The sequence below is a fragment of the Mauremys mutica genome, chromosome 3 (assembly GCF_020497125.1).
Source record: "Mauremys mutica isolate MM-2020 ecotype Southern chromosome 3, ASM2049712v1, whole genome shotgun sequence".
NCBI lineage: Eukaryota > Metazoa > Chordata > Testudines > Geoemydidae > Mauremys > Mauremys mutica.
In genome coordinates this window covers 162,210,083-162,224,069 of record NC_059074.1, presented here as the reverse complement: position 1 = coordinate 162,224,069, position 13,987 = coordinate 162,210,083, and the positions used below count along the sequence as shown (strand labels likewise).

The window sequence follows — 13,987 nt, the reverse complement described above, 5'->3', positions numbered from 1 at the left end:
ACGCTGCAGGGAAGAGCTCCTGCTTTCCGGGAGGGGAGACTGAGGGCAAGGGGGAGGCCTGCCCGGGTGTGTGACCTGAGCTGTTTGGGGGGGTTGGGGGGGGGAAGGAGGGCAGTCCAACCTTTAAATTGTGCCCTCCCGCTATCAACAGTTATGCATCGTCTCGGTTAGAAAATTACATCTTTTTCTAACTGTGGCCAACTTTCCAATCAGATAAACATATTAATTTTCTTATTGTATTGTAGATTTTTACAGAGGAACAGCAGTTCAACAGTGGAACATTAAGCACAAAGTTGGATAATTATCATCTTGTAAATCCATGACCCCCTAGAACTGTATGGCTGTAGTTGGCTGTGCACTGCGTGGCTATATGGAGCTTCACAGGCACAGCGTGGATAGAACTCACCTACTCCTGTTGTAATACTTGTATCATTTCAGCATAGATCATAATCTATTAGTTATCAGCAGAACAGGGCCTGTGGTGTACCCTGAGTCCTGATAGGCAATTCATGAAAATATAAAGAGAAAATTACACAGAGTCCCTTCTCTGGGTATGGATTGACCATAATGACTCTTAAAAGTTCATGAGCTAATATGGAAAGAAGTTAATTAAAAAAAGAGACCTCGTCAGTATTGATTTGTGTAAATATAACTGATTGGGAAAAAAGCCAGCTTTTTGGGTAACTAGAGTAGGAGTCCTGTCTCGGGCTAGGGTTTTGAGTCTGGGTTTTTTCATAGCAAGGATTTGGACTTGACAATCCATGTTCTTAATGGTGGCATATTGGCTCTTTACCATTCTGCTGGGTTGACAGTTCTAGCAGCCAGCATCAGTGGTACAGCAACTGATTTGATTTCAGTTGTCATCATTCCTTGGTTTTCCCACGGCTTCAGAAGAGTAGTCAGCAATTGGGTCCCAAACCTATTCTCTTTCTTACTGCCTTTATGTTAAGGAAATATCTCTTCCTTTCGTTCTCTCTCTCTCTCTCTCTCTCTCTCTCTCTCTCTCTGTCTGTCCAAATATATTATGTCCATTGCCACGATATGTAGATACCAAACACACAAATTCAAAGAAGTACCAGGGGCATGAGATTGTGAACCTTGTACTCCATTTCCCTTCCCTCCCACTGTGATTAGGATTTATTACTAAGGATTATTCTGTGGAATAGATCAAGCTACCTACCATTTTGCTTTGGCCCTCCAGAACAGATTTTTTAAAGATATTTAGGCATTGCTGCACTCAGTGTTGCAACTTCTGACTGAGTTAGGAGCCTTAGTCTAATTTTCAAAAGGGATTTAGGCACTTAGGAACCAAAATCCCATTGAAAAATCAGTGGAATTTAGGCTCCTGAGTGCCTAAATCCCTTTTGAAAATGAGACTTAGATTCCTAAATAAGTGATGGATTGCAGCGTGGAGTGCAGCAATACTTAAATGCCTTTACAAATCTGGGCCTCCCTCAATAACAGAAGCTACAAACAGATGTGTCTTGCATTATGCTCTGAAAGAGGCAAGACACGAATGTATCCTGATCTGTGGTGGAAGGGAATTCCATTGCCAGGAGCCCTCAGCTGAAAACTCCCTGCTGTATACTCCCAAGAGTGTCACCCTTTGCTCCATCAGCCACAGTGTCCCTGTTGGATGGTAGTGTTAGCAGCGGACTGTGGATAGAGAAGTGGTTGCTGAAGGAGTCTGGTAATAACCCACTGACAACTTTGAAGATTAAAAATTGGGATGTTAAAGCGGATCCAGACAGGGAGCCAGTGCAGAGCTGACTTTCTGACTTCATAGCGTCACTGCAGGAAGTTGAATAGATATCTGCATCAAGCTCCACACTGCAGCCACAGTATGATCCATCTAGGTCCAAGGCGTTGGAATAGCAGATGGATGTCTCCAGAAGCCTTTATCACCGAGGGAAAAGCTTACCATGGGGGCGTACATCTGAGCTGTCCATTTGGGCCTCTGAATACTTGAATGTTGGACCCCTGAAAACACGAATGAAGCCTATAGGCATAATTTGGCTCATCTGCATATAGGAATCTGATTGCATTCTGGAGACTGCTTCCCGCAGAATTCTGCAGCCACATTGGAGTCACAAGGGGTGAGCAGAATAATTAGCCGTGAGCTTTTGGAATCCAGATGTGTTAGACAACTGTCTCATTCCTTGGAGAGGTTTTCACTGGAAGAGGGCGCCTGACAGCAAGGATAGGATCCTGCTGGAAAGATATTCAGGGATAGCTTACAAGTTGCCTTTCCCTCCACCCCCCAGTACATACAGCTTCAGTTGTCACATGCCATTGTTGTTAAAGGAGGGCTGCTCTGGACAAGAATCCATATGTAGGACCAGGAATGAAATCTAAACAGGAGGTGGGAAGGAACAATGTCATGTTATGCAAAAGTGACTGCTGCCCATTTAAAAAAAAAAAGAAGTAGGCTATTGCTATCAGTGAGTTGCAATCTAAACAGCCTAAATGGTTCTAATAGTCAGAGGGCTAGGGACCTCTGCCAGAGTATAGAAAGCATAACAACTGCATTTAATAACAATCAAGCTACTCTTATAAATATTTGCATATGCTTCTTCAAAGCCTAGTACATGGCCATTCATATAATTCAGTTAGGAAGAATAAAAAGGAGAGACAGAGAGGAAAAAAAAAGGGACCCCATGTTTTGTAACTGTCATAATGAAGAACGGGCAGAGCACCAGAAAGAAGAGGAGGAGGGGAAAATAAAAAAGCAAAGAAAACCCTCCAAAGTTTAATAAACACAAAAGGGAATAAAAATAAATCTTTGAAGCATTTATTACCAGTCCTTGATGGAAGGATTAGATTGAAGCTCTCAGCCTTTCCAGTGTGGGTGGATGTGTGAAGTCAATCCTTATGGTTTCTACCAATGAGAAAAGAAAAGTTGTTTACATTTCCTAACAACAGGAAACATATTGAATTAGTTCCACTCATTCGTGATGCTCTTTCAAAGAATGTTTAAGGCTTCTGCTCTCTAACAATGAAACTGTGCTTGGAAACTAAATGGGATGGACTCATCCCTGGTGTAAAGGCATTGAAATTCTTGGGCCAGAGTCAAAGGGGAGTTGAAGGGAGTCCAACTGTGCCTAATTTGATACAATTTGTATGCTAAGGAGGGGTCAGAAGAAGGTACAAATTACAGCATCTTAGAGTCACTTGGGGCCAAATCCAACTTTTTTTAAAGTCAGTGGGAGTTTTTCTACTGTCTTAAAGATGGCTACAATACACAGACTTAATGTTGATACAATAAGATGGATAGATTTCTGAAGCCCCAATTTTGCAGTTATTTGTAAAGATTTTGTAAGTTAAGTAACCCGTCCTCAGTTATTTTCAAATCTTTGCTATCCCCACACCTTTCGTGTAATGGAGATTGAATTCTATTTTATTTGGCAATGAAAAAATGGTAAAATAAATAGTTACAAATATTGATTTTGTTTGATCAGAAAAAATATATTGGAGAGGTACGTCAAGGAAATTACTGGCAGATCCTTCAAGAATGCATTCATGGATTAATAATAGGCTGTATCTAAAACAAAAAACAGAAAAGGGACAAGGCAGTATAATTTCTATACACAACATTGAGCAACCTAGAGGAGACCCTTGCTAGATCTTATTCAGTAGAAATAGAGGAAGAAATATGTGGACATACAGTAGAACTTAATTTAATTCTGACACAGAGGGATGAATGGGATCTTATGTATCTCAAATAAAAGCATATGAACAAGATGTGTGTGTTTGTGAATGCGTGTGCATTTTCCTGTGTGTATAGGAGGAGTAGCCCTTTTCTAACCTGGTTTATCCACAGCGAATAAAATTGTAGGCTGATACCTTAAATAATTGACAAGGAAGGACAATTTACAATTAATCCTAAATACATCAATCATATATTTATACATTATTAGCCAAAATTATATTCCTCCCGTGATGTGAAATCTGAGGGTTCTGTTGAAAATTTTCTTTTCCTAGTAGGACAGGGACCAGGGACAGGTAGTAATCTTGGAGTTCCCTATAACAGAAAAAGAAATCAAGAAGGTTATTTCTGCTGTAAATGGGGATATACCCCCTGGTTCAGACACCTTTCTGATAGAATTTCTCAAAAGTATTAGACTAAATTTTGTTTGATATGTAAAGGGAAGCTTGTAGAAGAAAGCAGTTCCCTAGTACTTTGAGAGAGGCCCACAACCATTGTATTACTCAAGATAAGGACTTCCTGTTACCAAGGCTTTATAGACCAAATTCTGATTTTAAGATTATAGCAAACATTTTAGCCAGCTGGGTGGCAAGGATGTTGCCCAGCATAGTGATCAGTTGGGAGTTTGTTTTAGGATGTGGTATATTTGCTAATTTGAGAAGATTTTCTAATTGATGGGGCCAGTAAGAAAGACTGGTAAGTCAATGTGCTAACTGCACTAGGTGTGAGGAAGGCATTTGACCATGTTGAGTGGAACTTTATTTTGGGAATCCTCTTTTGTGTGGGATTTGGTACGTATTCTGAGAATTGGTTATCTACTATGTATAGGGAAGCCAAACTATGGTTTAGATCAGTTCTTGGTCATCTGAAGTTTTCCTCTTATTAAGAATTACTTTTCAAGATTAACCATTTTCAAGGTTTTAATGAGATTTTGGGCCATATGTCTAGAGGAGATGCCCTTGTAAAGGGCATAAGGACAGTAGAAATATATGATTTCATTCTTTGCCGATGGGGCCCTTCTCTTTACTGCATTGGTACTTGCCTTGTATTTGTTCTTTACCGTATTCAAATCCAGACAGAATGCATAAAATAGACGCAATGAACAGTGACAGGTGTACTAAATGTAAAAGTGAGGCTGGTGCCTTTTTGAAAGTTATCTAGAACTGCTGGGTTGTTCAAAAATTCAGATAGCAGTGGAAAAATATAAAGACATTGTAGACATGCAACATGGTCTTTATCTGTGGGTTTCCATTCTTAATGATCTGTCCCAATCGTCCTCTAGTGGCTTAGAAATAGATTCAAACTTATTGGAGTTGTCTTTTCTATAATGCCTCACAGAAGAAAGAATTCTATTCCATCAGTAGGAGAATGGATTAATGCCCTAGAGTCAATATACTACAGGAAAAGGGATTGAGCAAGAGTCTCCTCCAGGATGGTTGAGAAAGCTCAAGAGTCACACTTGGGTTTTTAACTGTCCAGAGGCCCAATCCTATAATGTGCTGGGTGCCAACTGCTTCCATGGCATGACAAGTATTGAGCTGTGTGAAGGGTGGTGTTATTGCCCAAAAGGGTCCGAGGTACTCTGCAAGAACGAGACCGACTCCACACTGAGAGTAATTGGCTTTAATGAAGGTAAAGTGACACATCTGCAACGGGGACCCCAAACGTTGCTGTCACTGAGACGGGGACCCAGCGCCCTGTAGCTCGGCCTGGGGTGAGGTCCTAAAACAAACACAAAGCATGCTCATTTTATACAAACAGCAGCATATCAGCTCATACATAATGCAATAGACACTCTCCGCCCTCCGGGGCTGCCTCCCTGGCCAACAGCCAGGGACTTACCACACAGCAGTCCCAGCCGGCTACAGCAGGTCAAAGCTAGCATGCTGTGTCCTACAATAACCGGAGGCTGAGAAAGCGGAATTGCCTGAGCTAAGCCATAACAAAATCTTCCAAGGTTCCCTAGACTGCTACAGGTGGGGAGAATGTTGAGTTTTAAAGGTGGTTGCAGTGGTGAGCTGGAGCAGGTTCCCACAGGTTCTCAAGAACCGGTTGCTAAAATTAGACCTCCGTGGAGAACCGGTTGTTAAAGGGCCAGGGGTGGGCAAAGAACTCCGGTCCGCGGGCCGGACCATCCTGTTGCTCCCAGGATTCCCAGCTGGGGAGGCTGAGGCTCCCCTGGCCCTTCCCCGCTTCCCCCCAGCTGCAGCGTGGCCAGCCGCCGGCACCAGCTGGGCAGCTCAGCTGAGCTCGGGAGTCGTCCTGCTGCCACTTTTTGAATGGCCCAGCAAGGTGGGGGGTGGGGCTGCTGCAAGCTCCAGGGCTGGCCAGAGGGGAGGGGAGGGGGCAAGTGGGACAATTGGCCCAGGCCCTGCAGGGGCCCCCGGCCCCACGAGGATCTCTCTCTCAGCCCCTCCCCCGCTCCTCCCCCCTTAAATCAGAGCTTTTTATAGGGAACCGGTTGTTAAGATTTTGGCAGCTCATCACTGGGTGGTTGCCCATATTTTCTGCTGGTATAACCCTGACGAAGCCCGTGGAGTTACATGGATAGAGGATTTGGCCCACTTTATCAATTTATAATTATGTGTTTTTCATCTTTGTTGCTCTTCTAGACAGTTTTCCATTTAAAAAAATGTAAAAGAAAAGTCAGACTTCCCCTTAGCTTTAGTGGGAGTTGTATCAGGCCCCTAGCTTCACTTAGACTCATCTCTGAATTTGGCTCACTGTACCCACTCTGCAACTGGAGGACCTCTTGCCAAACAGCAGTGTGGAGAATGTCACACATGCAGAGTGTTTTCAGCCACACTGTTACTCTTGCACCAAAAAAATAAAAATTCTGCACACAATATTTTAAAATTCAGCAAAATTCTGCAAATTTTATTTGTCAAATATATGTGGAGGGTTCCAGCATGGCATTGGGGAGCACAGGCCACTGGCTGCACAGAGGTGGGAGATCACTGTGCAGCTCCCCCCTGAGACATGGACTTAGCAGTGAGGCTGCTCCCAACCCTGACACAGCGCAAGGACTGGGCCTGCCCCAGAAACACCCCAGGACCCTGCCCCTCCGGGCCAGGTGTGGGCAGGCAGGCTCAGCAAGCCAGGATCCAAGTGTGGAGGGGCTTAGTATGGGGGGATCCAGGTGTGGGCTGAGAGAGTTCTGTGTGGGGCAATCTGGGTGTGGGCAGCTCAGTGGGGGATCCGAGTGCGGGGCGGTCTGCATGCATAGGGGTTTGTTGGGGGGTTCAGGGTGCAATGGTAATGGGACTCTGCAGGGGAGTCCAGGTGAAAGTGGTTGGGGGTCAACGGGGGGAGGGGTGTGGGTGTACAGGGGACTGAACTCAACAAGGGGGTCTGGGTGTGTGGGTAGCTCCCTGCACAGGGATCCCTCCCCCTGCACCTGAGGAGCAATCGGTAGAGGAAGCACGGGAGGGGAGGAGGAGTTTGCAGAGCTTCCTGCAGCTGGGGGAGAAATCTTGGGGTGGGTCTGACTTAGCTCCAGATGCTGTGCAGGGGAAGAGGAAGTCCCGTCCTCCCCAGCCCAGCCAGGACTAGCAGCTGAGCCCGGTGCAGGATAGAAAGCACTAGTTGGGTCTTCCCCAGTCCTGTCCCTTGCCCCACAATGATTTACCTCTCTGATGGCTGACCTGGGCACCCGAAACATATTGCTGGGGAGGGTCGCTCACTGCTCTTGTGGCTTCCCTTTGCTTCCCTGTCAGAAAGTCATTTTTCTGCAGGGAAGCAAAGAAATCTGCAGGGGACATAAATTCTGTGCATGTGCAGTGGTGCAGAATTCCCCCAGGAGTAGCACTATGCATGGTTTGCTGCTTGTGCTCATGGACAAAATTAGGTAGAACAGCTTACGATGATCGTTGAACCCATTATGTTACATGGAATTGGGTGTAAGTGCTTGCCATGTTAACATCCGATAAGATTTAGGAGAGGAAGCCTTTTGAAATTTAAACTGATGATTTTTGTAATGCTGTCTTTTAAGATTTTGATTCAGCTTTTCTAAATGTTAAAATAGTGCCTGTACTTAACTTTAACTGTTCATTTTAATATATATGATCAGTTATTGTTGATAGTTGGTCACTGGATATGTAGTTCTCTTTTTGTACATGCTGGTCTATTCCCTTTCCCTTCTAATTATTTTTTGCAGTTTAATACAATCAAAATATTTAAAACAGAAAACACATTGTACAGGGCTGAATATTTTTACTGTAGGCTTTGAAAAAATGAAACCTATATGGGGCAAAGTGCTTGCCATTAAATTCTGTTTTCTTGGAAAATACAATTAAGCCTATGCAAGTCTGAAGTCAGTCGCCAGATATCAACTGTCATGAACATGCTCCAATTTATAAGCATCCAGGATTTTCCACTGTTACTTTCAAAGAACAGGGTTAAATGCGTGCCCTGAAATAGAGTTTGAAATGGTTTGTTAATCTCTAATAATCTGCTATTCCTCTAGTCAAACACATGTGTTTATTTTTCTGGTTAAATTGTTAATGATATTAAATTGGCCGTTGGAAACTGAATTATGCTGCACACATTTCCCTTACTGTTTCTTGAGGCTATCTTATGTTGCGGTCTTTGAAAGAACAATGTATTTTATCATTTTAAAAGATTACACTAACTTCTTGCAGATGCCATCCCACCAAACTATTACAGCCTTTACTACAGAATCGTAAGATTTGACGTCTCAGCGATGGAGAAAAATGCTTCCAACTTGGTGAAGGCAGAGTTTAGAGTTTTTCGTTTGCAGAATTCAAAGGCACGGGTATCTGAACAACGAATAGAACTGTATCAGGTAAAGCTCTGACTATTACTGTGGATTATTGTACTAAGTCCTTATGATAACATTCCCTGCTCCTGATTCTCTGCTGTCTTACTTTGGTTTACCCTCAAATGACTCTATTGATTTCAGTGGAGTGACTCCCAGTTTACACTTATGTAAGCGAGGAGAGAATCGGGCTTCATGTGCTCAAAATCGAAAAACTAATTTCAAGTGTCTTCACAGTTCAAGCTAGTAAATTAATAGTAATAATAATACTTTGCACTTCTACATCTCCTTTCACTGCAAAATCTCAAAGTGCTCTACAAATATTAATTCACTAATTAGGTCTTACAGCACCTTTCTGAAGTAAAAAATTTTTATTATCCCCAATTAAACAGATGGAACAAAATGAGGCAGAAAGAGGTTAAGATCCAATTTTCAAAAGCACCCTCTAATTTTGGGTGGCCAGCAACTTCAGTTGAAGTCAGTGGGAGCTGTAATATGCTCAGTACCTTTGAAAATTAAGACCTCAGATGTCTACATTTGGGCATGCAACATTGGAGGGTGCTTATGAAACTTGACCCTACACGACCTGCCCCAAATAACACACTGAGTCAGTGGCAAGAGTAAGGAACAGAATCTAGGATCCTAACTCTCCATCTAATCACTAGCTTACATGTGAGAAATGGGACTGTTGTTCTCAGGCCTAATCATAGACTATTGGGATTGGAAGGGACCTCAGGAGATCATCTAGTCCAACCCCCTGCTCAAAGCAGGACCAATTCCCAGACAGATTTTTGCCCTAGATTCCTAAGTGGCCCCCTCAAGGATTGAGCTCACAACCCTGGGTTTAGCAGGCCAATGCTCAAACCACTGAGCTATCCCTCTCCCCTGATCCCCAACTGGATCAGAGCCTGTTTACTCTTCCTTACCAGGAAAGATCATTATAGCATTTCAAAGTAAGATTACAATTTGAGGTTTTATTTGTGGTACTGTTTCTGTATGACAGCCACGTAGATCAAAGGGAAAGGAGGAAGCAAAAACAGAGAGACGAAGAGTTACATGCTCTTGCCTCTCTTCCATAGGTCCGTCCTGGTGAGACTTGTTTATATTTTAATAAAATGTATTTTTGTTGGTTACTCTGAAAGTTCACCAGGCACTTTAGCTAATAATGTATGGTGACTTATGAGCTCAGCTCCCAGGACTTCTCACCAAAGGGGTATGTTGGTTATCATATGGGTATTACAGGAACCACATGATACTTGTGTAGCAGTGCCTCTCTGCTGGGCATTCTGCCCTGGATCACACCTGTTAAACCCCAGTAAAGTCTACAGGGGAGACTCTGGGCAGTATCATTGACTTCAGCGAGACCCCTTGTGGAGTAAAGTACAGCTCAGTGGAATAAGGGTATTACCATTTGCTTTAAGAGTTTGTGCTGCTTTCTTGAAATTGGAGCTCTGCTGCCATCATCCCTTGGAAGCTGCCATGAGAAGTATGCATTGCAGTCATCATTTAGGCCAGGGATACATGGAATTCTGTTGCAGGTGCCCAGCTTGCAAAACAAAGGATCTCAGAATCCTCTTAGAAATCAGCAGCAGGAGTGCTGGAGTTCAGATCTGCAAGCTGGTTGTAGACTGGAACCTGGCTTTATTTGATACCCCTGATGGAGTGGGAGATAAGTTCAAATATATATGATATGATTTTGAAGTTTCTGTAACATTTCTTAAAAGAAAAAATTAAAGTGAATCTTTGATGAAGATGACTGAAGCCCTCTATTTATAAACAAGATAGGCAGATCAGAGGGGAGTGACATTGCAAGCTCACTATGCTATCACACCTGTGTGTGTCTCCCTACCTGAGAGTAGTTCAGTCTGTGTACTGACTTGGTCTCCCTACTGAGACTTCCTCTAGGGGCCCAACTCCTCAATGGTAGTTAGGCACCTGGCTCCCATCAACAGGAGTTACGGTCACAGTGCTTCTGTGGTAGCTAATCAGCATCCTGAAAGGTGTGTATTTGGGGCAGCCTGAGTTAAACCCATTGACTTTCTTCATTTAGGCATTGAGGGACAGGAGGGTTAAAAAAAAGTGCCTTTTTTAACTGAGTACCTGACTGGTAATGAGGGCCAGCTGGAGCTCATTATTGGGGGTATGCGCTTGAGCAAGCTTGTGCCCTTGGTAAAGTATAGACACCTGGGAAAAGGCAGGTACTTTGACCTTATATATACAGTTATTGGTGAGGGCTGCCTACTTTTTTGTGTTGGGTAGGGGGTAAAGAGGGAAGGTTTTCTATCAGTAATAAATCTAGACTAGAGTGAAATCAAATCTGTCTTCCCCAAAGAAACAGAAGGTTAAAACCAGCTAGCTGTGTGTATTCTTGTATAAGAAGAATGGGTCGTGCTTATTATTTTGCTCTTACTTACTGATTAAAGACACCAAGCCTGGGACTATAATACAGTTTTAGGTCCCCAGTGTGATAAACTGAATTTGTTTGCAACATTTCCTCTGCAGCACATCTATTGGAGTGATGGGTTTGTGTGGCCAACTGTTCACTGGGTAGTGAAGTGAGACACTCTGATTCATTTCTTAAAGGCTTCTGAAAATCTGGTGTCAAGTATCAGAGGGGTAGCCGTGTTAGTCTGGATCTGTAAAAGCAACAAAGAATCCTGTGGCACCTTATAGACTAACAGACGTTTTGCAGCATGAGCTTTCGTGGGTGAATACGAAAGTCTTCACTGACTTGAAGACTGACTTCAAGTCTTGCATCTGAAGAAGTGGGTATTCACCCACGAAAGCTCATGCTGCAAAACGTCTGTTAGTCTATAAGGTGCCACAGGATTCTTTGTTGCTTTTACTGAAAATCTGGGACATCCTTATGGCCAGTTCCCTCCTCTCATGGTTTTTATTTTCCTTTTCAGTGAGGTCTAGTTACCAATCTTGCATCCTTATATGCAGCTCTCAATAAAAGGGTTGACCCCAATCATTCAGCTAGCTCTGTAATGGTGAATCTGTGCTATAAGGTACCTTCACTAGTAGTTCTGCCTACATGAGCACCACCATCTCTAAGTACTGCTAAATTCTCTTTCTGACCACCCCAAGACCTGCCAGCCGAATAGGAGGCAGCAAAAGAAGACCAGTTCTTTGAAGTGCCTCAGTTGGCTCAAAGATGAATTGTCCAATTAGAGAGTTGGAGCTGGAGAGGAAGGGAAAATCAAGGAGGGTGGGTGGGAGAGAGGGGATAAAAAAAGACCAGATGTCTTGGGAATGGAGGAGAGCTTGAATAGAAGCATGGGGCTAGGATGAGATTGAAACTAGAGCTAGAAGCTTCAGAAGTGGAGAGGAGAACCTGCATATGGGAGGTAAAGCAAGGAGTGTTGAGGCAGGTTCTTAAGTCCACTGGGTTGGTAGAGGCAGGAAGGAGAGAGAATAATAAAAGAAAGTTACTATCTGCAGAGACGTTCACAGCCAGCCCCCGTCACTGCTTCTAGTACACAATTCCTTGCACGGACAGCGAGTCTCACACAAGAGCAGTATGGCTGTTAGTAGGGTCGACCTGCACATTCCATATTCCCCTTCCATGCATAAATACATCCCTAACTTCCTGCTTCTCTGTGGGATATGTGGAGGGACAGCTTGTGCTAGGCTTGCTAGTACTAGTGAGTCTGGAAGGGACAATGTGGCTTTGCATCCCACATGGGGAATATATAATTTGATTGTTAGCTTCCCACTCCCTCTAAATTCAGGAATGAGTATTTGGATTATGTGTCAGAGTTGCATTAATAAGATCTTATTAATTAGTTCCACACCCACCAGTTTCAAGGAATGAGTGTGCATGCAAGTCCTCTACCTACCTTTTTGGAGCTGAATTCAGGCAGGTTGGGAGGGGCAGGAGCCACTTCAAGGGGAAGGAGGTGTTCCCCAATATATTATGTGCAAGAATGATATGAGGGGTGGAGGGCTCCATGGAAATAAAGAGACCTGGTTAACTTTGCCCTGTAGCAGATTTCACCTCATAGTCAGAGAGGCTATGATTTGAGCGTGTGCAGTGGGGCTGGGACTAGTTGGTATTCTTCCTAACCTGGCTAGATAGAAGTGAATGGAGCATGCATGGAAGGACTGGGTCCTAGTATTTGGAGTTAGTGTCGTAGTCTGATCTTGGGAACAACTGCAGTCAAAAATATAAAGGTGGGAAAGAGAAAAACTAGGAAATTAGCATGTGACAGCTATCACAATGATGAACATTCCTTGCATTCTCCCTCTAGTTCTCCAGGTACCTGGGTCCCTCACCTTACAGAACTACTCCTTCAAGCTGAAAAAGTTAGAAGGCAGCATCTTTGCTTCTCTAAGATCTTCTATGACAGTACTCACCCATTCCTTTGAGGCCTCATCAGAAAATGGGTGCACTGCTTTTTGCTAAGGCCCAATAAAGGCACTTACTTCAAGACTCTATTAAGACAATCTAGGGCCTAGATGCACCAGAACACAAATCACCCAGGTCTCCTCCCCCCATTTGGTGTGATGGTGCCAGTGTCTTCTTTCCCAGAGAGGTGAGGTAGTGGCATGGAGCCTCATTCTTACTCCAGGAGCAGTAACAAGGGCCTTCCTCCCCTTAGGGATGGCAGAAGGGTCCCCTTTCCCCACCCTCAGAGAGGCAGGGTTGGCAGCAAGGAGGCCTCCTTATATTTACCCCAGTAGCCAGAGTGTAGCTGTTTGAGAGGTTGGCCCAGGCCTTCTACACTCTTCTCCTCCTGTCACATAATAGATCTTAGAACACCCCATTGAGATACACAGGGAATTTACACTTCTCAAAGCTATTGTTTCTGTCTCCCTGTGGACTCAGGCAGACATGACTGCATCGGTTACATCAGGGGCATATATTCAAGATTTTCTTTACAGTCACGATGGCTAAAAACTTAAAATGAAAGCTTATTTCTGAGGTAATGACATGACTCCACAAGCTGGTCTCAGACATGCACTTATAGTACCTATGCCTTAATCTGGCTCTGATTGACTCTATTCTGTCAATGATATTCCCCCTTCTGCACATTGTGAGGCCACTGTAGATACCAGGGGATTTGTTTTAGTTCTGGCTCTTCCACTGACTTGCTGTGTGACCATGAGCAAGTCACTTGGTGTCCTTTGTACCAGATTCTGGTGTCTTTTACATCAGTGTAAATTTGGTGTACTTCCACTGAAATCAATGCCTGAGTAGTGTAACTGAGATCTGAACAAGACCCCGCATGCCTTTGTTTCCCCATCTGTCAAAGGGGTATAATAAAACTTACTTACCGCACAGTGGCATTCTGAGGATCAGTGAAAAGCCCTGTGCAGATATGAAGTGTTGTATAGGTGCTAACTATTTCATCCTTATCATCAAAGGAAGGCTCTCAGGAGCAGGAACCAAATTTCTTCTGTATTACACAGATGCTATCATCTTTCCAAGACTGTAACAGGTGGACGGACCCACAGAGATTTAAACTTGTCAAAAGAGCTATAATTTCTGTCCCTTTTCC

General features: G+C 43.7%; 1 protein-coding gene across 1 annotated transcript in view; it reads left to right on the top strand.

The window, feature by feature from the left end:
- Positions 1 to 13,987, top strand: part of TGFB2 (transforming growth factor beta 2) — a 75,521-nt gene that overhangs the window by 39,016 nt on the left and 22,518 nt on the right. The window contains exon 2 of the mRNA XM_045008398.1: positions 8,347 to 8,510. Within this exon, the coding sequence (XP_044864333.1) occupies positions 8,347 to 8,510 (164 nt within the window). The remainder of the gene's footprint in view (positions 1 to 8,346; positions 8,511 to 13,987) is intronic.